Source organism: Argentina anserina, chromosome 1 (assembly GCF_933775445.1).
Source record: "Argentina anserina chromosome 1, drPotAnse1.1, whole genome shotgun sequence".
NCBI lineage: Eukaryota > Viridiplantae > Streptophyta > Magnoliopsida > Rosales > Rosaceae > Argentina > Argentina anserina.
This window is the reverse complement of record NC_065872.1, coordinates 21207799-21235140: the sequence shown is the minus strand read 5'-3', so window position 1 is coordinate 21235140 and position 27342 is coordinate 21207799. Positions and strand designations below refer to the sequence as shown.

Sequence of the window (27342 nt, the reverse complement as noted above, 5' to 3'; positions counted from 1 at the left end):
AGATTCATCAGAATTCTGGAATAAATCAATGGACAAATTGGTTAAGGAATCATTGTAGTATTGTTTGTATATCACACATATATCTTACTTTATTTGAAGATGGTGATGGTGCAAATACATTCCATGCTTTTAACCTAACTCAAGCCGAAGAAACTTATTCCATGGTCACCACTAACTGCTTTTGGTCCCAAATCTTTTGGGGTTGCTTTTTCCAATAAACATTGGTTACATTTCTTTATGAAATTTTAAGAAAAATATTTTCTTCCAATTCAGTAGATTCAAAGGAGTGACAAATATGAAAATAAGGGCCTTCGTTTGTAAAATTTGTGAAAATGTCGATTGATCCGTAGGCAGGGGTGAATTATAGTAATTTGTTCTAGCCTGAGACATACACAAAGACAAGGATAAATATTTTTAAAACAAAAAGGAATCCCAAAATCTAAAGGACCTGTACAAAAAAATCAGTAAAAAAACCAGGATCCGTTTTGACATGAAATGGATATATCCATAAGCTTCTTAGTTCTGATTCGTATGGAATTAGCATGACCCCGGTGATCAAATTCTTAGTGGTAATCATCAACTTTATAATGTTTTAATAACGGCTCACGCTTTTCTAATGATCTTTTCGTGACTGTGGCAGGACTCTGCTCTCTCGCGACCCCTACTCTAATCAAAAGAGTAAAGGCCCCTTATCATCTACAGATATATCATTTAACACAATGGTTATATAATAGATGGATCTTCTCTGCCTTCGAGCTCGGGGTTTTAATTTTTTAACGGCTAAATGAATGATGACTCTATAGATGCTCATATCTCCAGAATATCGATCATAACCTACAAGACTAAAAATACTAGATAGAACGATTAAGAGATAAGTAGCGGACTTTATCGAAGAAACTTTACTTTACTATCGAATAAAACATTACAATGACAACATATGATCAATCGTAATATAATTCTCAAAAATAAAAATTACTTCACACTTGAAGAACACGGTCAAGTGTATTACAAAGCCACGAATGACGATAACGCTACGGAGGTCGTTAAAGCCACAAAGGTCTTGAATGCCACGAAGGTCTTCCAATGAAGCCATGAATGTCTCTTGCCACTAAGGACTAACTAGAATGTCTCAGACTGTGCCAGAAGTCACAATTGCTAAAACCTATTTTCTTCTTCCTTTTTCTGTCTCGGTATCACTATCTCTGTGTATATGTTCCGTGCAGCAACCCTAGCACAACTCACCTTATATATACTGTGCCAACTAATCCTCTCCACTTGATCCGGATGCTCTTTATCACACAAGGAAACAAGTCTTGTTGAAATACAACTCTTTTAAATAAATATGAATAAAACAACTCATTCTTATCCCATTAACCACACAACCATTTTTCTATAACAAATCTTTATCTCCTAATAAACTGAAAATATATTTTATAAACTCTTCCAAATATATCTCATCCTACCCAATCAAAGGATAAAAGGATATCTTTAAACTTCATCAACTCATAGAGGCCAGCATATCTTCAAAGACAATGTAGTAGGTGTGAGTGTCGTCCTCACTTACCCAATAGAGATCAGCCCACCCATGAGTTTGAAAATCAAAACAAAATAAGGATATAAAATAAATTTTATGAAATATTCGAGAGCGTGAGAAAATCATTTCACAAAAACATGCAAGTTTAGGGAAATACAACATGCTAAAACAGTATGGCATTTTTTATAAGATTGCAATAAATATGATAGGAATGCACTACTGATACTAACAACTAGAAGACGAACGAGTCACCTCTTAAGTCGAGATCAACTGCCCTTATTATTAAAAACAATAAGAGAGCTAAAGTTTTCATTTAAGACTTTGGCCAAATATATAAATCACTCAAATAATTTCCACATGAGATAAAGTAGGGCATTGCCCGTCCGGATGTTTTACGGTTTCGACACCAAGAAGTCCTGGACCAGTATCCCAGAACCCCATCACTCTCAGGTCTATTACACTTGAAACAATCTTATCTTAAAAAGTTGCATAATTTCGGGTTTTCACAAGCATTTAATGCATATGAATAATTCAATAATAATTAATCCCGAGTCCTAGATTATAAAATAGTAGAAGTTAAAAAATAAAACAGTGAAATAGTAACTCTCTGCAAGGTCAAATAGCCAGTAAAATAGTAAAAAAGTAACTTTGTAACAGTAAAAACCCAAGATTTCACCTTATATCTCCAATTTCATTTCCGGCAACACACAACCCTTCTCCGATGAACCAAATCGACAAGCAAAAGCTAAAGATAGCATCTCTACTAACCCAACAACTGAAAATATACTAACGCAGAAGTGATGGTGATTTATCTCTCGGTTCTGAACCCAGGCTACTGCTCCTCCAAATGAAGCTGACTTTTCTCTCCAAAATCCTCCAAAACTAGTTCCATGCTCTTCAATAACGTGTGAAAAAGCTTCAGTTCCTGGAGCTTCAGTCCTAGTCGGCGAAAAGAGAACGCACGGTGGTCCAGCGATGGAGCATGACGGTGGTGTTACCCAGAAAGAGAAATTGAATTAGGTTCTAGAGATCAAGAAATTGAAAGATGAATTGAATGAATAACGATTGAAGATGACTGGGTTTACCCAAAATCGAAGACTAGGAGGTCTATTGGAGCTTCACGGCGGCGTTGCAGCTCCGGCTGCTCTGCACTGCTTCAACTCCGATCTTCACCAAAACATGATTCCAGAGATGATCCAAGGGTATGGTTGTGTAGAGAAGAGAGGGCTAATTGATGATGATGATGCATGTGGGTTTCCGGCATGATGCGTAGGCTCGACGGTGGAGAGAGTGGTGGTTCGGTGGTTTTCTGGAATGAGAGAGAGAACAGAGAGGAAGAGTGAGGTGTCGGCAAGAAGAGAGAGAAATGAGATGACAGTTAAATAATCGGGAAAGAAACGGGCCAAGACCAATTCGTATGCTTCATTAGCCCATACTGCTCCCGAAAGAATACCTATTGTTAAAAGGACAAATCCTAAACTAATAATACGGAAGAAAAAGGCTTTTCTCTCAAGCCTAAAAGGAAATGGCCCAAATTAGTTATCAGAAACTAATCCAAGGGCTAAAATGTTGTCATTGTTAGATCAACGGTTGCGGCATAGTCGCATCAAAATAAGTGTAAGTAAATCATTTTAAAAACAAAAGAAAATAAATAAGATTATCAAAAACACGCATGGCAACGTGTAGTTTAATATCAACGTAGTATCTACGTTATTCGACAAATATCGATTAGTTAGCCATAATGTATCGGTTAAACGAGATTAAAAATCTCAGGTATTACATTGGAAATAGAGCTTTGATCGGCGTTGACTTATTCGTGATCTTGGCAAGCCGATGCTTGAATGCGATGGTGGTGGCTTGATGCGGGTATGACGGTGTTGTATTCCAATGGGTCTTGGGCTTTGTTTGGGCCTAGGGTCATGTGACATTGGACTGGATTACAATTTTGGGCTCCATGTCAGGCTTGGGTCTCCTTGACCCTGGTGATCTATTTGTCCCTCTAGCTTATGTCAGGGAGACTCCATTTGTGTAGGGTGGTTTCTGTGGATCTTGCCGGGATGATCTCCTCTGAGTAGGATGGTTCAGGTTGGATAATAAGTGAGTGTAGTCTCACATTCAAAGAAAATTGGTTACTTCTATGCTTGCATGTCATGGTTAGTTAGCATTGCGTTAGTTAGAGTTTTGTTAAACTTTAAGGGTTCGTATGGATCCATTGTTTTGATGCCCTACAAGCTAGGGTGTTCCATGTTTATATTATCTTTTCTACCCTATTAATATCTGACATTATCTTCGATTTAAAAAAACACATATTATGATACTCCCCGAATCTTTTTTTGTCCGTAAAGCGTCGTTAAGTGTAACGACTGTAAAATTTGACTTTTCGATGCGTAAGTTTTTCGAGAAAACTTCCTTCACGTAAGTAGTAGGGCTCGTCGATACGAAGTCATGGACACGCGGCACGCCTAAATCAAAGTTCGTACGAAAAAGTTACGAATCAAAAGAGCATTTGGGTATTTTTGAAAATAATATAAATAGGGGGTGAAAATGGGAAAGAGGGGAAAATCAGAAAAAGAACCGGGTCGGGTACTGTTCACCAGAGATCCAAGTTTCCGTCGCCGGCGCCAATCTCCGTTTTTTGGCCACCGATCAGAACGCGACCGGTCCCGTTCTCTTCGTCTCGTTCTCCTCCTTCAATCTGCACCGGACCCAAGCCTCGCCAGCCACCGTGCGAGAAACTACGACAGTTGGAAGATAGCGCAAGCGTCGGGGCCGCCGTCTTCGGCCACCCCGGAGCTCGAGGCCACTTGCTTTCCACCTATTTCCTCTCTCTGGGTCCGGTTTCAATCACCTAGAGGTTCGGATCGAGCTGCAAGATCGGGTTCCATGATTTGGGATGCCGTCGGCATCTCAGCTGATTTCCGGCCACTTCCCGGCCAAACCAAGCTTCGACTCAGGTATGAAAGTTGCTTATCTCTTCTTGATCTACAACTTTGATGTTGGAGTCGAGTGGTGTTGGAGTAGTTACAGGTCGTGGCGCGTGGGGCCCACGCGCAGCCACTGTGGCGGTGCGTGTGGGAGTTTTTGGAGCAGTGAGTTGCTCCATTGAATAGCATGCGTCGATACGAACTTATCGACATATTAATTGTTGAATTTGATTATCATATGAGGTTGTTGATCTAGATTATCGTTGGTAGGAATAAAATATTATCGTAAACATTGTGTTAATCTAAGGTTAGCTGCTATTTATTTGTATTGATTGATAATAGATATGGTGTTGTGTACTTGATGAATGATGGTTATGTTATTAACTATGTGTGTCGGTTGTGATGTGTTTGTGATACGAATCGGAATGGTTATGAGGTTTACGTTGTTATGGTGAATGAGGTAGGTTTGTGGTAAATGTAATAACCCTAATTTTTCAAACAATATTTGAGTTTGATTTGAATTCCATAAAATTGTGAAATTTAATTAGAATGAGTGTGAGTGGTTGCGACGTTATGAAACGAGAAACGGGAACGTTCTCAGAACGTTTAATTCGAAAAACGTTACGTTTTCGAACAAATTTATCGACTTGATTCCGTCACTCGGTTGAGAAAACTTTCTTCACGAAAGTTGTAGAGCTCGTCGATACGAGTTTGTGAGTATGTGACGCGTTCGAATCGGACGTCGTACGTAAAAGTTATTAACGACGGAAGTTAGTTTCCGATTTTAGACGGGGGTATAAAAGGAAACTTTGTGAAGTAGGGTTTCCATTTTCAAAAACCCACTTCCTTCATTCACCCCGCGCCTCCTTTCTCTCCCTCTCACCCGATTCTTCCTCTCCCCTCTCGGCTTCACCATTGATCTCCCATCTCAGGGAGACGTGGTCCTCACCGCCGGCCTAGGAGGCACCGCACCACCCCCCGCAGGCAACCCCAAGGAGGACGCACCCTCTCGCGCCGCGCCAGAGCTCCACCAACATCTCCAAGTTTCTGCTTTTCTCACCGCCGCACCTAAGCTTGTCTCCGGTGGTTTTCGAGCTCAAATCGAGGTGAGGATAGCCTAGGTTGGTTGTTGTGATGTTGTTGTTGAATTATTGTGTGGATTTGTGATGTTTTGGTGGAGATCGGAGGTTAGAGATGATGGGGAGGTACCGCCGCCTATGGCGGCGCGTGTGAGGGTTAGCGTGTGAGGGCGTGGGAGGGTCTAGGAGCGGCGTGAGGCCGTGGGGAGGAAGAGGAGGAAGAAAAGGAGAGAAATGGGGTGGCGGTGGCGTGATACGCGCCGTTGGGGTGTCAGCGCATGGGCCCCACGCGCAGCCTGCCGGAGGTGGCGCGTGTACCGCACGCGCCGCCACGTGCGGCGGCGTGAACAATGTTTCCGGAAGGGTAATTTTGTAATTTATTTACGTACGGTAAATGTAAATGTAAATTTTATTTACGTACGGTAAATGTAAATTTTATTTACGTACGGTAACTATAAATATAAATTACTTTTAGTAAAGGTAAAAAGTAATTTTAGAAGGGTAATTCGGTAATTTTTATTTAATGAGACAGTACGTACATTTGAATAGTATTTATACTTACAGAAATACGTAAATAGTATGTACTCGTACAGAGATACGTATTGGATGTGTATTTGTACAGTAATACACAAATAGTAAATATGTGAACAGTGAATAGTAACATTGAACAGTAAATTCGTAAAACCGAAAATTGCTGAACAGTAACCAATTATTACTGTTTCGGCATTTAAAGGTTTACGAAACGTTTCTAAATTCTTTTCTTATCTTTTCAAGGTGATCGATAAATCAAGGAAAAGAATTATCTTCGGAAATTGTGGAATTACGCTCGAGTCAATAAGGTGAGTAAAATCTCACATATTTATGAATCCACCCTTGCGGTGATTTCAAGATTTTTGCAAGAGATTAAATATTGAAATACGACATGTATACGATATAGTGGATTACATATATATTGTATAAATGGTAATAAGTACATATATATATAGTTTGCTATATTATATACTGTTATGAATTCATTTGAAATTAGTCATTTCGATGACGAGCTTGTGAATTAGTTTGTACATGACTTTAATATGAAGTTTGTTAAACGTTTTGTCTTCGGACGTGTTTATAAATTATGACGTGTATATGATATAGTGGAGTATATATGTATTGTAATAATGGTAAATAAATACATATATATATAGTTTGGTATATAATATACTGTTATGATTTTATCGTGATGATGTCATAATGATGACAAGATTTTATCGAGCATGTGATTTTGATTTGTACAATATGATGTGAGATTATTGTACGTGATTTAACATGGAGATTGTAAAAATGTGATTTGTCTTCGGACCTGATGTTTGGTATGATGTGAGATTATTGTACGTGTTTGGCAAGTCGGAACTTAGCCTTTGGCCGGGCGAAAGTTACGATACAGTTAGAGCTCTAGTCTATCAGCCTGAGTCCTGCATGTGAGGTAACGGGTGGTTATCTGCTCATGAGCACTCATATTGTTTTGATATTGGGTAGCGGGTGGTTGCCCAATATCGGCGGGGTATTACGAGAGGGGTAACAGATGTGTACCAGCGTTCTTGGTACCCGTAATATAAATGCATTTGGGTAACCAGAAGGGTTACTTAATTTCTCATGAGCGTTTTATTTCATATTTCTTTGGGACGACCAGATGGGCCGTCCATTGACTATTGTTTGATTTCTGGATTTTCGTATATATTGATATGCGAGTTATATATTTTCATTTTACTCATACGAGCTGTAAAGCTTACCGGGTTTGTGTTTACAATCCCGGTGCACCAATTCAATGGTGTAGGGGATACTTCCGCAGGTGCAGATTAGTGGTGGTTGAGGGACGACTCCAGAGACCTCGAAGTCGTTCGTATCCTGCTTGTGTTGAGGTTTCTAGCGTGGATTTGTGTGTGTGAGAATTTGAGTAGAGTTATTTGTGAGTTTTGTGAGAGTTTGTGAGGATTATTACCATTCCATCTTATGTAATGTTGAATTATAAATTTGGGTTGTAATAATTGGTTTTTCTGAGTTGTATTGAGAACTCAGTAATGATCCGCTGTGCATTTTAAATGATTTCGATTTTATTGAAATTGTTTAGTGCTTAACGACTTTGAAATTTTGAGTTTTTTTTTTTTAGCTTGAAATTTTAAGGTCGTTACAGTAAATGTGTGGGTTCAGTGTGTTAGAGTGTTTGGCTTTGTGAACTGTTGAACTACGAGTGACTTGAAAATGGTATGTAGGCAGCCCAACCAACGTTTGGGTGCAGCCACAATTATTTTAGATTAGATATTAGTTCAGTTGATATAAATTGGATTTTAACGCGTAAATAAGTTAATTTTAGGACGGATCGTTTCATATTATGCGTTTTACTTTTTATTCCAATCCAATCTAGTTTGTAACCTCTAAATTTTTCCAGAAAACCAACATATCACATCTCACTGACCAACTCATGTTGTCCTATTATTGCGTCAAAAATTGACACAAGTGAATGTTGTGCTTCTTTAGCTCGTATGCTCAACACAACTGAATATTACTCTTGATAACCAGCATGTTACATCTCACAGTTGGTTCTGTTTGTTGCCTCCATGGAAAACTTTAGAACTGGATACATTAAACTATGCATACAAAGCTGATATGAGGATTATATGGCATTACAATGGTCGCAGTGTTTATTTCAAATGCGTCTCAGTCACTAAATACATCTTCTGACCGTCACTTATGAAGTCTACATCAAGAATCTTTCCTGCATCCTCTGATAAAATATACACACCACCTAAAATTTCTAGTTTCTCCGACGCTGATTTTATAAGCTCTTCAATAGTGGGAGGCACCCATAACACTATTCCAGGCCTTCTGTCTTCTTTGCTATCCCATGGGTGGAAGGGAAACACTGTGCATTTCTTCACAATCGGATGCATTCTATCTGCAAGTTGAAACAGAAAGTTGGTATCAACAGGCCATGACAAGTTGAGCAATGACTGTTAAATTGTTCGTAGGCAACCAGGTTAATTAGTGTTTGGTGCAGTATATGTATCAAGACGCATGATATAATTACCCTATTTTGTAAAAATGCAATCAGTAATATGCAGCCTCATTCAACTCGAAATGAAAATAACCAAATTAGGACTGAACTTGGGGGAAATATGAATTTACTTCACTTCGAACTAATTTCCTAGACCCAGTAGGGAACAGTATACTGTAAATGCTCAAATTAAACATGGTTCAATCCCAGATTGGCTCCCTTGGTTCTAAAATTGGTGATACCAAAAAGTAGTAGCATCTTTCTATAATTAGAAGGTAAAATTTAACGATGAACCTATTCATTAGCAGTTCGGCCTGCCTGCAGGTCAATAAGTCCAAACTAGGTTCCATTTACTGTAGCAAAGAAATTATAGAGGAATGATCACCTGCAATTTCCTGACCATGGTAAGGGGATTCCAACAACTGAGCAGTCTTCGCTTCTTCTAATAATCCAATCAAAATCTTGTTTCCGCACATCCGAGCTTCATCTAATGGGGTGTTTCCCCACCTGCAGGGTAACCAAATAATCATAAGGTATTAGGGTTGTTGGAAGCATCTAACAGGCCCAGATAGTAGTCCCATATCATATTTATTTGATTAGAACTGCCTTTTCTTTTTTCTCAAATGCAGGGAGAAATTACAGACAAGTTGAATGAAACTATTGAGTTACGTGGTTAAATGTTGTAGCATAACCTGATCCAAAAAAAAATTATTAAATGGTTTAGTTAAGCTATGTATTTTGCTAAAGAATAATAATCACAAGAAACGTTTATATATGTATCTGTCAAGAATAAAAAGAAATTAACATTACAAGTTTACCTGTCCTTTGAGAAAACACTCGCCCCTGCTTCTAGTAGCAACTTTGCTATCAAATATAGTCCCTCTGAGGCAGCTATATGAAGTGCCGTTCGTTGATCATAACCTTTGGAGTTCGGATCAATGCCATTTGATAATAACTTTTTAAGGAAATCTGAATCCCCCTTTACAATTGCTGAACATAAAAAACTACCAGCATTCTCTATCTTCAAGGAGGCCCCTTCTTTTATAAGTAGAGAAGAAACTCGATCGTTCCCATTCTTGATGGCTTCGAGTAAGGGTGTATTCCCAAAATTGTCTATGGAAAAGAAACAAATACATTTGATGTAAAACAATTTAAGACGGTACAATATTCAACGGCATTACGTTATTTTATTATATGTTTATTACCTTTGATGTTGATGTGTACTCCTTCCTGAATAAGGAAAAGTGTAACATCTTCATGCCCTCGTAATGCAGCAAGATGCTGTAGATAAGAAAAAAGATACTCCTTTCAGACAAAAGCCATCTTCCTTTCATATTTACTTTAGATGATAGCTAAAGCACTAAATAGGTCAGATCTTGTAAGTCTTGTTAAATACAGTTCTTACTCCCTCCTAAAGCTAGGGATGCTGGTTTTGCTTGCTAAAATTGGCCGTCCTCTCCTTGTTAATAACTTTAAAAATTATAAGCTTCAACTATTAGAGCTGACTGGAATAAATACCTGCCATTAGGAGTGATAATACTGATGGTTATACATGTCTATGCTTCAAGTTGCAGTTTCCTTTTAAAGTCAGATTTCAGATTTTAACTTTCAGCTATGAGGGTTTTGGGATAGTTTTGTGTATTTACTATTAGAAGTGCATCTATTCCTAGTTATTTTGTTTCTAATATAATTCATTATATATGTATAGAAATCCATTTATATATATATATATGTATTATTCTCAGATATTTATGGAATTATTCATACCAAGGGTGACCTTCCATCATAATCGGTCTTGTTGGGATCAGCTCCAGCTCGGATCAAACCTTTTAGCTGATACAGATCTCCATGATAAGCAGCACTATTCACCTTCAAAGAAAGTTCAGCTTCTTGCTTTCCAATATGAAACGTGATGTCCGACTCTAGTTGCTTGATATGAGGTCCTTTGCGCTGTACAAATTTCAGCCATATGATTGAACGCACAGAAATTATAGTCAACTTAAATCAGATATGACGATGTCGATTATGAGTATCACTGAGAACTTACCTCTAGAAGATTGTTCAAGATTTTTCGCCCATCATAGAAGTATATGTCAAGGATACTTGTAAACGATTGTTTATCAAGTCGCAGAAGCCTACAAAGTTCACACACCCTAACTGTATAAGGTTGCGGAATGTTACAAAGAATGGAGACTTCCCCAAATGAGCTGTTTGGCTCCAAAAGCGAAATTGTTTTTTCTGATCCATCTTCCCCAAAACCCACCTCCTCCTGTACAAGCATATCTTTGGTCATGGATGTTTGGTAAATCCTTGACAATAATATAATCAGGGGAGTCTACAGTCGACTAATGTATCAGTACATCAATACTAGTCTACTAGACCAGCTCCCTACAACGGTAGATCAACAAGCTCCATGATAACAAAATTAAACTGGCTAGAGACCAGACTGAGCTAGCCTACCTGCACGCACACAGTCTAACACTGTTTGTGGAGCTAACATATGCAAACCCGAAAATCAATTAAAAAAATAAAAACCTACTGAACCAACTAAGTTGAAAACATACCAGTATTCCATGACAGACGAAATAAAGTTGATCTACAACATTTCCAGGTTCCATTATCACTTCTCCTGGAAGGAAAAATTCTTCATGTAACTTAATAACCTGCACGATGAAAAAATAGAATCCAAATTCATTACTTCGCTTATGCAGACATCCATGGACGAAGGAAGACTTGTTTGACATTTTATGCGGTGTTACACATTAAAGCACGCAGAAGTTTGACACAATTCCACCAACAGGTGCTTCTTTAAGTTGGACTAATAGAGTAATAGGCATGTCACAGAAACATGGACAATTGAGTATACCCTTGAACACAGTTACTCCACCAGGTTCAACGTAAATTTATTTCCATGCCATCAGTAAACAAATATAGAATGTTTTCCATTCATTACGAATCTACAAATACAAAGTTAATATGATTTTAATTATATACGATGACTTTACCAGTTATCCTCAAACAAATTGAACTTTGTACAGAACAGCATTCAACTAGACTTCCATTTGAACAATAATTGTGTAAATGGTTAAATGGAAAATAAAAATAAAAAAAGACTTACAATCTGATTGATGAATTCTGTTGAGCATCCCTTGAAGAGAGGAATATCCTCAATATATGGAAAATATAAGGTTTGTGAAATCTGCAATGAAAAGGAAAAAAATCTGATGATACAGAAAAAACTCAATAACTAAAAACCTTGTGTCCTGCAGTAGTCTGAATAATGTATATCTGTTAAAACTCAACGAATATGCATTATGCAGAGAAATTCCTAATCTATTTATGATTACAAATAATGTAAAGCAACCAAGGATATAGATCTCAACGAAAAGTTTAAAAAGACAGAAACAGGCAATAACGTATACTGGTGTAGTCGCAATATTGAAGGATCCTATTATACTCAAATCAAGAATATGAAGAAGTCGACAGGGTCCTTATAATTATGTTACCTTGGCGCGAATTGAAGCAGGGATGCCCTGGAGAACAGAAGCTTCTGTGTAGCTACTCTCATACTGCAGACGCAAGTGGCCTTTGATCTGATTACGTATATCTCTACCAAGTCTATTTCTGTTCATATACTTGGTAACATCTGCCATTTGGTCCCTGAACTGTTCTGTCTTTGATCCTTTTACAATTAACGCTGTCATGTTACCAATCAAATAAGCTCCAAGAATCATGTCAAAGGAGACATAAACCATTATGAAGACCATTTCCCTCATATTCACTGCATGTATATCTCCGTATCCTGTGGCAGAAAGAGTGTTGTTCATACATTACTCAAAATTCAAAAATATTATCAAGCAACATTATAAACGAAGTTTAAAAGATAATCATCCAACAGATGTGAATGAGACACTGATCATAGTAGTAATGGCAGTACCATGTAGATGATTTCCTCTTAAGCTTAGTATCTTGGGTTTCACTGACTGAATGATGGTTTCTTGTTTAGCTTAGATGTTTTGGACGTTAATTTGACATATTAGATACCTTGAGTTCACATGTTATGGTTGGTAACTTACAGATACTACATGTGTTTCAGTGGATAAATTTTTCTTTGTGCTCATGACCAATTACTATAATCATTTGATTTCTGATTCAAAGATAAGAGAATGAGAATCAAACTGCGGTAACAATTATGGCTGAAAAAATTACGGATAAAGAAAAACCAACTTACCAACAGTGGCCATGGTTACAATGGCAAAGTATAAAGATGTTGTGTACCGCTTCCACAGATCAATCTCTCTGAAGCTTGAATAACTATAGTCGCCCAACTTCAGACTTCCAATCCATGTGTACCCTTCTTCGACAGCAGGCAATGTGGTGGCCAAATAGTAAAAGATGCAGGCTGCTGTATGTGTGCAATAAAGTTCAACAACAATAAGCTTTACGATCCTGGTAAACTCATAACTAATCCGAATATCCTTCTCTAGGTCCTTGAAGAACTTAGTGACCTTGCGCACCCTCCACAATCTTATCCACAGAAGGTACCTCACTTCCTCTCTTTTCCCACAAGCCTATAATCATACAAAGTACATAGATAAGTTGAGGAGCAAACAAGATCCATGTAAAAGGGAATTTACAGATTGATGATGGTACTGTAGTACGTACCTTGTATATGTTATCCCAAGGCATGCAACCAAGCAAGTCAACGATGAAACCAGATTTCAAGTACCTACATCATTCAAATAGTCATAAGAACCAAACAAACTAGATATATGTACTTGGCATTGAAGAATGAAGGGTCAGTAAGTTATAAGATTGAAGAAACAAACCGGAGAGCAATGGGAGTGCGCTTATAGACCATTCGATAGGTCTGACTGTCCCGGTAGGCAACGAAGAACTGCAGAATAATGTCGACGAGGAAAGCTACCTGACCTACAATGTCTAGTACGAAGAGCTTCTCTTGCAAACCCCTGAAAAACCCGAACTCGAAAGGTGTGAAGAAGGACGAGTAGATTGCCCATACCAGTATCACTTTCGTCCATACCCGATACCACCTGCATTATTGATCCAAATATCAAACATCAAATCAAAGTGAACAATTCAAACCAACAGCCAGGTTTGTGCTCATGAGGTTTCATTTAGTTCCATATATACTTCATCACTTGAGAGTTAATATTCAGCTCAGTTTGTGCTCGTGTTCATTTTCACATTTGTTGCGTAATTTTTCCGTACATTTTATTTTATAGTGATCGGTATCTGTATACGGGACATTTTCCATAGTCGCAAGTTTTCCAATATTGAATAATTGCACCACCTAAATGCCCGAACTAAATGACATGGATTATTGAACTAATTAAGTCGGATTTGAAAGCACTTTACTTCCGTCCTCGATCATCATAGTAAGGCCAGCCGGAGTACAAATTTACTTCTAGTATTTTGTTTATGGTAGCAAAGAAATTTTTTTTAAAAAAGGAAAAAATAGATAGATAGATATATATATATATATATATATATATATATTGTTAGGTACAAAGAAATCTCGTTTTGAATTCTGTTCAAGTGACTTTTCTATATACATATCAAAATGTTGACTCGTACACCTTGATATAGAATTATAGATAACTACAATTTAACTATTGATTAATTCATATCATTCCTATGATGGACCATCTATATAACTAAGAAATATCAAAGTAAGGATTTTGTATAAATAAATTCACTTTCATACATCTAAATGGTGATGACAATGAGGAGATCGTTCGACGTACAATGTGATCGTTCGATAAGGAACCAGCTATGGGCGTCTTCGTTTTTCTTTTATCACAGAGTCAAATTTCATACAGAAAGCCTGATACGACCAGGTATTCGATTATAGACTTGTTTGATACGACCAGGTATTAGGAAATACGGCACATGGAGAAACATGTAAACTACAATACGTGGGGATTTTGATTCGTGAGTCAAACTAAAGTAATGGCCATTGTTTTGCAATTTTGTCACCCATTGATTCAAAAAATTGGTATGTTATGTCTAGTTGTTTTGCCTAAGATCTTGTCTTATTAGTAGGAATTGCTTATTGACCTTCTAAGATTGACTCGTACCATGCATGAATCACCCACCTGATTTATAGTGGATATGACAATCAGAATCTGAAATTCATAACATTAGTACGTGGTCGGCGAACTATCGGAACTTTTATTGTAATATTGAAAACTTTCAAACGTTGTGAACTATTTATAACTGAGTGTTCCGGCAAGGGGATTCAGATTGAGACGAGGCCCGGGATGGGGTGAAGCAGGCATGAGTTGTTTATTTCGAGTACATAACTAAGCATGACTTGCACATGGAAGGGAACCAGAGAAAGGGACATTGCAAAGCTGTACGAGTCCAGATATGGTCTATAGATACAAGACAGATATGCAAAGAGCAAATAAGAGACAAATATAATGCTTGCACTGTAACTATCACAAGTTCACAACAGAGCCAGGTCGATCGTACAGTTCATATATATATTTGATTATTTGCCCATCATATTGCGTATCCAAATTTAAAACTTCACAATTCAAGCCTCGTCTCCATGATATATGCACTATTCAGGTCCCCCTGAAATTCTATCTATTTTACAACATCAATTTTATCGCCGCTATCTTAATCTAGGTGTAATATATATTAACCTAGTCTTTTTGTTAAACAGCGACAAGCGTGGCCCGTGGCCCAACTGTACCGATATTGTCCCAACTTAACCACCTCACAGGTGTTGGATTTTAATCACAAAAGGCCTCAGTACAATTGGTTATTATCCACCCACTTATAAGCTTTATTTTCTTTGTCACTTCTTAGATGTGGGATCTATCCTCTCCAACACGCCCCCTCACGTGCAACCTAATTTTTAGGTCTGCACGTGACAGATTAACATCCCACATACTGGGATGAAAGAAACTAAGGTCTAGTAACCAACGACACTTAGTGGCCATCCAATCGGAAATCCTCCGATGGCATGACTAAGTGGCACCCAACTCGGGCCCACGAAATATTGGAGGCGCGACTGGAGAGGGACCCGCTCTGATACCATGTTAAACAGCGACAAGCGTGGCCCGTGGACCAACTGTACCGATATTGTCTCAACTTAACCACCTCACAGGTGTTGGGTTTTAATCACAAAATGCCTCGGTACAATTGGTTATTATCCACCCACTTATAAGTTTTATTTTCTTTGTCACTTCTTAGATGTGGGATCTATCATCTCCAACACTTTTACTATTTGATCGATCTAACTATGAGAGTATGACACTTTCAAGTCCCTCCTAACTTTATCTCCATATGAAATTCTGCATCATTGATTAATACTAAATTATACAGCATTCACTATCATCAAGTACTTTCATCTACACGTATACTGATCAATACGTTTGAAAAACACATATACGGCAATTGTTGGGGATGAATCCAAGAACCAACAAATTAATACCAATCATCCTAACCTGCTATTGATTTTATTATCTTCTCAATCACAGTTGTAAGGTCAAAAACCATCTAATTAATTTGTTTCTTATCTCTTAAACTAGAAAACAAAAGGAAAAAAAAAATTAGTGGCCGGAAAGAGGGCAGTACTGAAGATGGAGGGTACCTGTTGTCTGGACGAATAACTCCGATGCCCTTGGAGAGGCCTTTGACGCCATTGATGACGCTCTCTTTGCTCAAGTAGTATCTCATTCTACTCCGAGTCGTTGACGATCCTTCCAGTCCCAACTCGTCCGTTATCAGATTGAATCGGCTTCCGCGAGACGACTTGATCTGGTCCCTCAGATCTTGCACCTCATACTCTTCCTCCTCCCCAACGTCATCCACCTCGTCGTTGTCGTTCACTACTCTCCTCGACATTCTGCTCTTCTTCTCCTCCTCCTCCTGTTTATAACACCCACGCATTTTACCACAAACCATCGCACTCACGATACGTATCGAAATCGAAACAGAAATTCACAACCGAACGATCATATATATATGAATGGTACGTAGTGTATGATATAGGGCCGAAGTACGTGTATAAATAATATATAGATAGATAGACAGGGAAAGCTGTATATATATAAGCAATGCTAATAGGTACCTTTATTCACGGAAACCTTGGCGATTTTCTGGGGAAGACGATAAAGCTCAACGTCAAAATATCACGGCGCTACTTGCCGAGAGAGAGAGAGAGAGAGAGAGAGAGAGAGAGAGAGAACCTCAATAATCATATATACGCGCGCTGGTTTTACTCATCAAAACAACACCAGAGCTCTCACAATCTGTTACTATTCCTTGTGTTAAAGAATTTATATAGGCCCCCATTAAGCTGACGTATTTCCACCATTTAAAAAGAAATTAATGTTTTTGGGTGTGCTATCTGCAAAAGCAACGTGTACCGCATTTTAAGCCGCTGAACCCATTAATATTCTTCATTAATTTGTTTTTATCATGCCAATTATGATGGTATGATCAAATAAAATATAACAAGTACAATGTTTTGAGTTAATTAAGCTTTCTTTCGTCTGAAGGAATTTCATGTTTTAAGTATGGAAGGGAAAGACATCTAATCATCGGTGAACAAGCATGATACAAACACAGATAAGATAACACAAATCTAAGTTTGTGATTATGTGAGTATTACGGTGAAAGCGTAACTTATAGTATTAGAGAAAATGATGAAAGATAAAGGAGACTAGTAAGACTGGATTTGTGATCAATTAAACCAAGTTAAAACGAACACACAATCCAAAGAACTAAGCGCTCAGTGTACAACTATTTTATTTTATCATTTTTATGAATTTTTTGGCAACTACCAGTAGTAATGGTAATTAAATAGAATGAGTGGGTGTAGGTAGATGATGATATTAATAGAAGCTGTAGATGGCTGCTGCTTGCTTGCGGCTTAGGTACGCAGCAACTGGCTAGCAGCTGACCTTTTTTCTTTTATTTTTCCTCTTTTGGAGTCAAGACGGCAAGTAATATACAATTGTTACCTTGGAACTTGGATGAAATTATTTACATAACAATGATAACATTATCGGGTTTTTTTTATTTTTAGGCAAGGATTTTTTATTTTTCCTTGAAGTTATATTGATCTTATAATAATAACTTAAACATGAAACACTTTCTTAGATTTCGATAAAATAAAACTACGTGAAATTTAGAGAAATAATTGCGGTAATTTATATATTTCAAACTTTAAACTGAAATTTATAAACCAACGGAACCCATCAGATATTTTTACATATTTGGATGCCCTACGCATAGGGCGTCTCCTTGGTTTGAACCACTAGCGGGGCATACAAAAATCAAAGGCAAAGTGAGACTCAAAACCACCACCGGAGCAATAGTGCAAGAGAAATGTCCAAAATCATTGTGCCAAATAAGCCTTAAGGCTTAAGCTCACTAGTAAAAACCCTTGGACTGTTAACCTACCATAGCCACCACCAGCAAAACCGCCCCACCGGCATCCAATATTTCAACCGATCCTAGAACACCATCACTGTCAAGCAAGATTGTTGAACTCATGACTACATGATACGCAAAGGCTCACGTCGGAAAACTTGCAAGCCTAACAACACCATGGAATCAAAAGCTTGGACACCACCCCAAGACATGCCAGCCTTGGCTGCCACAACTTCTAGTTGGTAATCCAACACTTTCATTTCCACACAAAAAAAACACAACCACCCCGATGCTGTAATCCAGCCGCTTATACCACTATCATCACCATTTTTGCCGTCATCGCAACTAATTCAAAACCCAATAGCACCCACAGAGATGACAGCTAGGGTATGAGAGAGAGAGAGAGAAGCCATAGATTCTTTATTCTTACATTTTGATATTTTTTTATATCAGAATGAGTTTAGTGTATTAATTTGTGATCTTGGTTATTCTGTGTGGTATGTAACATTCCTTATAACCCAAGATTCATTCTTTACTTTTCTAATTTTCTAATGTGGAATTTTAATTTGCTGTGATCTAACTATCTAAGCCACACCTTTCCGACAACACTTAAGTTAATTTTAATGGTTCCCATCGTTTTGAATTATTTTATATGCGTGGCTTCTGGGTAACCGGTCTTGCACTTTTGCTTAAATATCTTCACTCTGAAAGTCTGAAACTACTGGCTTGAAATGAAATGTTTGTGGGGTTTTATATTTGCCAACATTATGTGCGTGCATGCTTACAGCAACATTTTTTATTCATCATCAGCTTCTTATTTATAGAAAATAGTAGGTACTGTAGATGGCATACAAAGAAAAAAAACGAGACAAAAAGAATTTGTACTGTGCTTACTTTGCTAATGGAGCAGTAACTTATAGGCTATAGCTAGCTGCTACCATTCGAAAAATTAGTACGCCAAACTTCTATGCCTCAATAACTTGAGCTTGCTAATGGATATCTACGTAGAAGGAAACCACTAACTGTTAAAGGTTAAAGCCACTAAGCTCTCACTAAGAATTAATCAAGCTAGTGGCTCCAATTGGTTCTAGATTACATATATATAACTCGATCAACCGAATTAAGGTGGTAATGCATATAGCACTATACGTACAGAGCTGGTGACAATCCCATTTTTATTGTTTTTGTTTTCTTTTCTTTGCATTCAATATGTGCAGCACCAAAATCTAGTAAACTAAATTCATGTGGCCGGAGGAGATAAGTCTTTTATAACATGCATCATGTGTTGTGACACGTTCATGATAACTAGCTAACTAGAGAAAATTAATTCTTATTAACCTAGGTGCATGGCTACTAATGTGGTTGAAATAAGAAACACAATCTTTCTCCCATTGACATCGTGATCATGTTGGGGGATGATATTGATTCAATGACATACAGTACTATATTGTGGATGCATATATTAGAGTGATCAACAGAGTTTTTAATTTTGAGGGACGCATTGCTAAAATTCGAGGTCTTAGTAAATATGACCGATCGAGGAGACATGAAATCGATCATTAATGGCTTAAATAGCTGCATCTTTATTATATGATATTGGGGTCTATATATACGCAATACAATGATAGAATCCTAAGGAATATGACAATCATAATCTATTAAATATATGGAAATACTATCTCAAATAGAAAAATGTAGACACATGAAATTTAATGAAGTAAATCATCTTCATTAAATAATTAAATCGACCAAGAACCCGACAAAATTGCACACGTGGCCCAAAAGTCAACAAAGTTAGTGCGGATCCGAATAAAACTCGTGTCAACACATAAATAGATTATCGTAATCGAAACTACGTGATTCCGACTTAAATCGGAAATTGAATGTCATTGACGATTTGAAATGGTAATCGGACATTTGACTAAATTAATAAATTCTTTAACGGTTATAATTAAATCAATTATTTTCTGCTTAATTTAGTTATGGGAATAACATATTTTTTTAAAATTAATCAGAAAATACATATTAATTTAATTATACAATTAAAGAAAATATTATTATTTTAGTGTCATTAAAATATTATATAAAATAGAAGCCTTGACACTATAAATACCCATTCCAACATGAAGAGAATGAGACTTGAGAAAAAGAGAGAAAATCACTTGAGTAAGAGAATATATACTAGAGCTCAAGAGAATGACCCCTACTTCGACTTCGACACAAAAGAGAGCAAGATCACTCTCGAGAAATCCTGAAGTCTCCAAAGTCCATGAAGAATCATTAAGCTAGCAAATCGCTCGTTCTTCATCAAATCCAAATCCAAATTCAAGCCCACGAAGAATCATCAAGTTACCAAATCGCTCGTTTTTCATCAAATCCAAATTCAAACTCAAGTCCACGAAGAATCATCAAGCTACCAAATCGCTCGTTCTTCATCAAATCCAATTCCAAACTCAAATTCTTAAGATCAAGTGCATGTCACACTTGAACTAAGTTACATACGGAGATAGAATTAGAGGAGTTTCACAAAGATTGTAACATCGTGCTTAATTATCAATAAATTACATTTTATTTGTGCACGTGTTTGCATTAATCTAATTTGTTTTCAGATTCTCGTTCTACAAAAACTTAAATAGACTTGCTAAGACACACATACGGGTAGAATAGTAATTTTCCATAACACTTTCCGTTGTGTCGCATGCCTATAGTGCACATGACAGTGCCTCGATAGAAACCCTTAGCACAAATTTGGTCCCCTCTTTAGCTATTTCTATGACATATGTTAAAATGTGCCCATTTCAAAAGAAGGTATCTTAATATTTACCTGCTACAAAACCTATGTTTTATATATTTTCAAGACTATTTCACTTTCACATATTAAAAAAAGCATAGAGAGAGAAAGTTGATGAGAGAAATCACTAGGCCGAAACATCTTCGGCTTCGGTCAACGACCGCCAAACTCCAGTCACTGATTACTAGACTCTAGCCAGTGGTTGCCAGAATCTGTCATTGATCGCTAGACTCCGGACACTAAACAGCAGTCACCGGAATATATTACTGATCCTTAGTAACATACAACAAAAAATTACTAACTCCCAATCACATACAATAATAAATTATTGACCCTTAATAAATATGTTCTTGTTGGCTCAAAAATCCTCCCATCCACGTGTCACTAGACCAGGGTCTTCTTTGACTTCCACCTGTTGTTCTAACTTGATAACTGTCACATCTCAGAAAGGAATGTGACATTATTAGAGGGGAAAATTTTGAGTTAGTTTGAACACTCGCTAGTTTGGAAACATATACAAATTTTTCGCAAAAGAACAAACTAAATTCACAACATCTTGAAAATGGAAACTCAATTACAACTTTATAATACACTTTAACAATAATGCGAGCTTTACAAATAACTTGAAAATCAACAAAAGGTGATTAAAGAGTCACCGACCCCAAAAGAACAACGACAACCCGAATTACATACTTTGGTGACATATAACTAAACACAACCTCAAAATTACAACTTTGAGAATAAAAATCAAAGTTACACAAATAGAATGTCAATCTCAAAGTACAAAGTAACTGAATTTGTACTCCTTTGTTGTGTACTCTTAAACTTCACGTTTCTTAAACCCTTGTTGGTTCCTAAGCTGCACAGAAAACTAATGTAGGGGTGAGATTTGTCCTCACTCACCTAGTAGGGGCCAACCCTCCTATGTGGTTTGAAAGTAGGGTATACTAAATTTTATGAATAGTTAATTTAATGCGAGCACTTGCTTTAAACCTCTTATGAAAATGTCAAGTTTCTTTTAAGGGAAAACAATGCAAACATGCATGGATGACCATAAGTCAAACATCCAGTTAGTGGTGACCGAACCTAGCGACTTGTAACGGAAGTGAATATCAAGTTGAGGCCAACTGCCTTTGTTGCAACAACAAAGGAGTGAGAGTGTCCATTGGAATGCTCTAAAATACACTACATAAGATGGATTCAAGTCTCAAATTTGCCTATGACATCAAAGTGATTAGTCGAAATTAAAACTTAGAAGAATAAACTAGAATTTTTTATAATTTGAGAAGTGACTAGTATTTTTTCCTTTGTTGCAACAACAAAGGAGTGAGAGTGTCCATTGGAATGCTCTAAAATACACTACATAAGATGGATTCAAGTCTCAAATTTGCCTATGACATCAAAGTGATTAGTCGAAATTAAAACTTAGAAGAATAAACTAGAATTTTTTATAATTTGAGAAGTGACTAGTATTTTTTCGATTATAAATTCCCGAAATATAAATCTACGCGGGGAGGGGGGGGGGGGGGGGGGGGGGGGATCGTAGAGCACAAAGCCCTCAAATTTGGTGCATCTGATACTCCCCTGGATTTTAAAATTAATTGTTTGGCAGAAAGTAGAAGGAATGGATGCTAAAGCCAAGAACAAGGCCCTGTTTCGTGCCAAATTGAATGCCCAGAAGAAGGACAAGCGCATCAACTCTCCTCTTGTGAGGTCAGACTGCCCTCCCTTCCACCCGCAATTCTTCGTTTCATTTGTATTATGTTTTTCTTATCATTAACTAGTAGAAATCACAGCACTTCACATTTGTTTTTCAATGGCCGAATTTCGTGAATGATCGATATGTGCTACAGCTGTAACTACTGATTTGTAATCAAAATCTGTTACAGCATCTAAATCGTAGCAATCGTGTTTTGAAATCCGGAAACTGTTGAGAAGCAGTCAGTTTCAAACGTCAGAAATTGGTTCAGATGTCTTGATGTTTATTGGATGAAGCTGATTCCAGTAACTAAATATGTAAACAGAGTTCCTGACTTGAGTTTTGTCCTTACATGATACTGTGTAGGTACAATGATTCTGACCAGCCCGTATGCAAGATATGTGACTATGTTTTGAGATCTGAATCTGGTTGGGATGCACATCAACTCTCTCGTAAACATAAAGAGGTGATATATCAACTTCCCTAATTCTAGGCCTCGACAGGTGTCTTGTTTTGAAAATTGAAATCTTCTCTTAAATTTTTCTCAGTTTTTGTTCAGTAGCGTGGCCAATACCATATTGTGAATGTGGGTAATAGAGAAAATTTCTTGTATACTAGTTAGAATGGGAGTCTCATGTTCTGCAACTTTTATGTTGGGAGTAAAGCTGTTGCAGTTACTGCAATTTGATGGTCAACAACCACTGAACTTTCCTAGGAAGAATGCAGGTTACTTTACCTTGGGGCTGTCTATGCATTGCTATACAAAATTATGGGCCTACGGATGAGATAGATTGCAATTTCCAGCCTATAGAGATCCCTCAACCAACTGTACTTAATTAGAAAGTTGCAATCTTGTAGCAGCAGAATGGTATATATGCTTCATGTCAACTCCTGTCTTTTATCAAACATATTCCCCTTTCATGCTTAACTTACCTCCTGTTACCAGATTTCAATTGTGTGCCTTTCCCATATGTTGGTTTATGCAATTGTTTGCTAACCAATATAGCGTCACGGGGCTACTTCCTGTAGACCCATAAAGGGCATGTAGAGTGTGTGATATATCTGACACATGTGCAAGAGTTTAACATTCTCAGTGATGAGTTTTCTCTCCAATGGGACACTTGCATAGAAGTTCACAAGTAGCTACTCACATTTGAGAAACTCATCATTATTACACCTTCATTTGTGACTTAAGGAAAAAGACTGCCTTACTGTAGATTCTGGGGGTTGGAAGAAGCAGGTGCCCTAAAAAACTATTTGGGTCGGGAGAGTGATGTGCAATTTGCATAATTTTTTTTTTCTTTTCACTTATTTTTTATGGTGATAATGCACCGCATAGTTGTGGATGCAGTGCCCTTATCTTCAATTTAACTAGCTGACGATCTATTACTTATGCGTTTCTTCTTTTGCAATAGGCAATAAATAACCTCAGAGCCACAGCAGGTGGAGTAAACCGAGTCAAAAGTACAACCACTGAAGCCCATCCAGAACCGTCTAAACTTAATCAAGGACATTCTGTGGAGTTGGAGGAGCCTAAACCCGAGTTGCTTAGACCTCAGACATCCTCTGGTCTTCCTCCTGGGTTTTTTGATACCCAGCCACAAAAGCAAAGTACAGGTAAGAACATGCTGTACTTCCATCCTTCAGCTAAGTTTTCTCAAGGACAAATTTAGAGCAGGGACAAAGGACATTCATGTAACAATCATAAATAGAGGACATAGACATTTATAAGCAAGAAATTGCATATATCTTTGAGTTGTACACGGTTGCAGCCTTCTCTTTTATTCTTTTTACCTTGGTGATAAATGTAATGACCTATAGAATTGTGGTTCTATTATTATTTGTTATTATCCTTAAGTTCATAAGCTGTTTTGTGTATACATGGTTGCCTAGAAGTAATTATCTCCTCTCATCCCAGTGTAGTTCTCTGCATAGTTTGATATATGACTGAATTAAAATCAGGGATTGGTATATTGGTTTTTATCAAATGATAAACAAATGAAGTGTTGAACAGGTGATTGTGATTACAATATCATTTTAGAAAAATGAACTAGAGGATCTTAAGTTTGCCTGGATGGCATTATGTTGGACTAAGATTTGCACTGTCATTTTAGGATGGGACTAGCTTTCGTATTCGCAGACATTGCTTTTATCTTATCTATTACTTCTCCCAAATTTATAAAATTAAGTTTGAGCTGTCATTAATTCAAGTAAAATCCACTTGTATCTAGTAGTGTTTCTGACTTGGTAAGATCATCCTGGAGCAGACTCTTACTCATCAGCGGAGACTGATTCATACAAAAAGATTCAGGACAGAAGTATTGAGCCTTCTGGGGACCTTAGTCACCTTACACAGGCAGCATCACAGATTCCTACTTCACAAGCTAAGCAAATAAAGGGTGCTCTTCCTGAAGGCTTCTTTGATAACAAGGAAGCGGATTTATCTGCACGGGGAATAAAAATTGTTAAGCCAGATGTCAAGTAAGAACACAATTTTCTCAACCTTTATATTGTAAATGCGTTCTGTTTCTAATCAGAATTTTGCTTCCAATTTTCTGCTCTAGTATTTATTTTGTCATTGAGGCTCATAATGGCATTCTATATTAGTCATGCAGACATATTCTTACATTAAACTTGTTCGTGTTAATAGGCCTGCAAAATTTAAAAATGTTCAACTTGATCCTTGATTTATTGTAACAATAAATGTTGACCATTTATTGAAATAATGTTAACCATCTATTGTCCTATATTATCTTGGAAAAAATACACATCAATATATAAATTTAAGAGGTGGAATCTTTATCATTGTTAGTGTCGTCTGCAGTATTTTTTTTCCATCGCTGTTTGGTTATTGCAAAATTAAGGGTACAACATACTAAAAAAGGACTAGGGAGAACTAAAATATGAGTGCAACAAGCATACAGACCATATTGATCACGCTTCTTTAACAAGATGACACTTAGATATATATGCTTTTTTCTTTTTTCTTTTTTGTGAGAAAGGAGATATGTATATGCATATGCTTTTAGCTGACCTAAAGTTTTGTTTTTCATAAACTGCATCACACTGATCACAGTTTGTGTGGACCCTCTAGAGTTCTTATTTCGTAATGTTACCGTTATATTTTCTTTCTTGTTCTTCCTCCCATTGAGGATTAACAAGGAAGAAAGTGTAACTTTTTTATTTATTTTGAATTTTGGGTAGAGATGAGTACAAAGAATTTGAGAAGTTGATCCAAGAGGACCTGAAGGAGGTTGACAATCGTTTAGAAGAAGAGGAGGTGATGCCTTTATATCATTGCACTGTTGATCCAGATTAATTTTCTTCTTGTTCCTAAATCTATGAGGTTATGTACGTATAGAAATTTTATCTTACTTTGTTACCTCAATTTGGCTGCAGATTGATGCTGCTGAAATGATAGAAGAAGCCGAATCTGTAGAGCAAAAGTGAGTTTATACTATGCCCTGAACATTTTGACAACTCGGTTGTTTGCTGTTATTATTTACAATAGTTCTCCTCTTTGTTCAGAACATATAGGGAGAAAGTGGAATTGATGAGAAAGAAGAGAATGGAGTTGAAGGCTGCCAATGCTGCCAAGCGTAGAAAAGCTTCAGATTTTGTCAAAAAGGAGGAGCCTAGTCATGAAGGGTCATCTAGTGATGAAGACTGTGACGAGAATTTTGTAGTAGATTGGAGAGCTCAACATTTGTGAAGGTCTTCTTGTGAAATTTTTTCTCCTTAAGTTTGGTTCTAGTTTAGAACATCAAACATGGAATTTGCCGAGTTAGATGCCTAAACATGCTTCCGCTAGTGTATGTCTACTTGCAATTAGCCAATTTGGTATGCATAAGTTGCAGGAAACTGGAAGCACTGTGAGGCTCTGGGAACTCAAAAGCTAAATGCAACATTAATTTAGCCCAGCCTACACTGTTTACTAGGCCATTTGAGAAATACTTGTTACAATGTTGCACAGTCAAATTTTTCTTGTCCTGCCCTACCCTATTGAATAGACTACAAAGTCTTATGATGGAATATCATAACCATCACTGGATCCTGAGAACCGTGTTTATAAAGGTCTTCAGATTTTGTATAGTATATGTTTGGTTTCCGAGATTGGTTGTGGATGAACCTCCTGCACTAGATGCAAGCAATTGGTGTCCCTCCAAAATGTAAATCAACGTAAAGACTAAAGAGCATGGCTAGAGTTTCCATTCCTGCTCTAGATGCAAATAATGACAGTGCACACGTTTCATGTAAAAGACCACTTCATGAATATGCAAAATGTCCAAAACTAGGAGAATGATCCCATCAGTTAATCATGCTATGGAGTAGAAGCAGCTTGCGGCTTCTAATTAAAAGGAAGTCTCCCCTTAATTAATTCTGTTTTTTTCGTTGAAAAAGTTAGGGTTTTTCGTAGAAGCGGGCTGCCTGCCGAGTTACCAAACACTTTTGTATCTTTGCTTAAAAGCAGGGGAGCTAAACCCCCTCACACCCTAAAGAAAGGCAATTGTAATGCCTATATAAAGACTTCTTTAGCAAAAAATGAAGATGACGCTCCCAATTTTCTTACGTATTATTTTCTTGGGCAAATCATAAATTAGTTACAAATGAGAACTTAAATTATAAAATGGTCAATCAATTTTTTCCAATTATAAGATGGTCATCTCAGCTACAAGTGACACCAAGGAGTGTTGGTACAGATGAGAGCAGAATGATAAATGATGGTTGTAACTATGATATGGGTGCATTCTTTGAGGTGAATGTTTTCAAGGTATTGTATGTAAGGTCTGTTGGTCGTTTATCTAACAATCAAAAGATAACTAAATACAACAAATTAAACCATGCAAGTGTACAAATCCAAGCATAA

At 37.2% G+C, this 27342-nt stretch overlaps 2 protein-coding genes across 3 annotated transcripts; one reads left to right on the top strand and one right to left on the bottom strand.

The window, feature by feature from the left end:
* Positions 1-8167: 8167 nt before the first annotated feature.
* On the bottom strand, positions 8168-16794 carry LOC126797875 (potassium channel SKOR). Of its 2 annotated transcripts, XM_050524632.1 has the most exons (14): positions 16679-16794; positions 16199-16476; positions 13401-13625; positions 13237-13300; positions 12803-13142; positions 12078-12373; positions 11690-11770; positions 11136-11234; positions 10619-10840; positions 10339-10521; positions 9777-9852; positions 9390-9684; positions 8957-9078; positions 8168-8472 (listed from the first exon to the last, which is right to left on the bottom strand). In XM_050524632.1, the coding sequence occupies exons 2-14, from the start codon at positions 16450-16452 to the stop codon at positions 8219-8221; spliced, it is 2511 nt and encodes an 836-aa protein (XP_050380589.1). In that variant the 5' UTR covers positions 16453-16476; positions 16679-16794; the 3' UTR covers positions 8168-8218. The 2 variants fall into 2 exon arrangements, with proteins under 2 accessions (XP_050380589.1, XP_050380579.1); XM_050524622.1 differs by lacking the exon at positions 16679-16794 and having other exon boundaries at positions 16199-16650.
* A 5550-nt stretch (positions 16795-22344) lies between these two features.
* On the top strand, positions 22345-26395 carry LOC126797905 (protein ABA AND ROS SENSITIVE 1). Its single transcript, XM_050524668.1, has 7 exons — positions 22345-22489; positions 22842-22941; positions 23891-24092; positions 24743-24956; positions 25680-25755; positions 25875-25921; positions 26004-26395. The coding sequence occupies exons 1-7, from the start codon at positions 22401-22403 to the stop codon at positions 26185-26187; spliced, it is 912 nt and encodes a 303-aa protein (XP_050380625.1). The 5' UTR covers positions 22345-22400; the 3' UTR covers positions 26188-26395.
* The last annotated feature ends 947 nt before the right edge of the window (positions 26396-27342 follow it).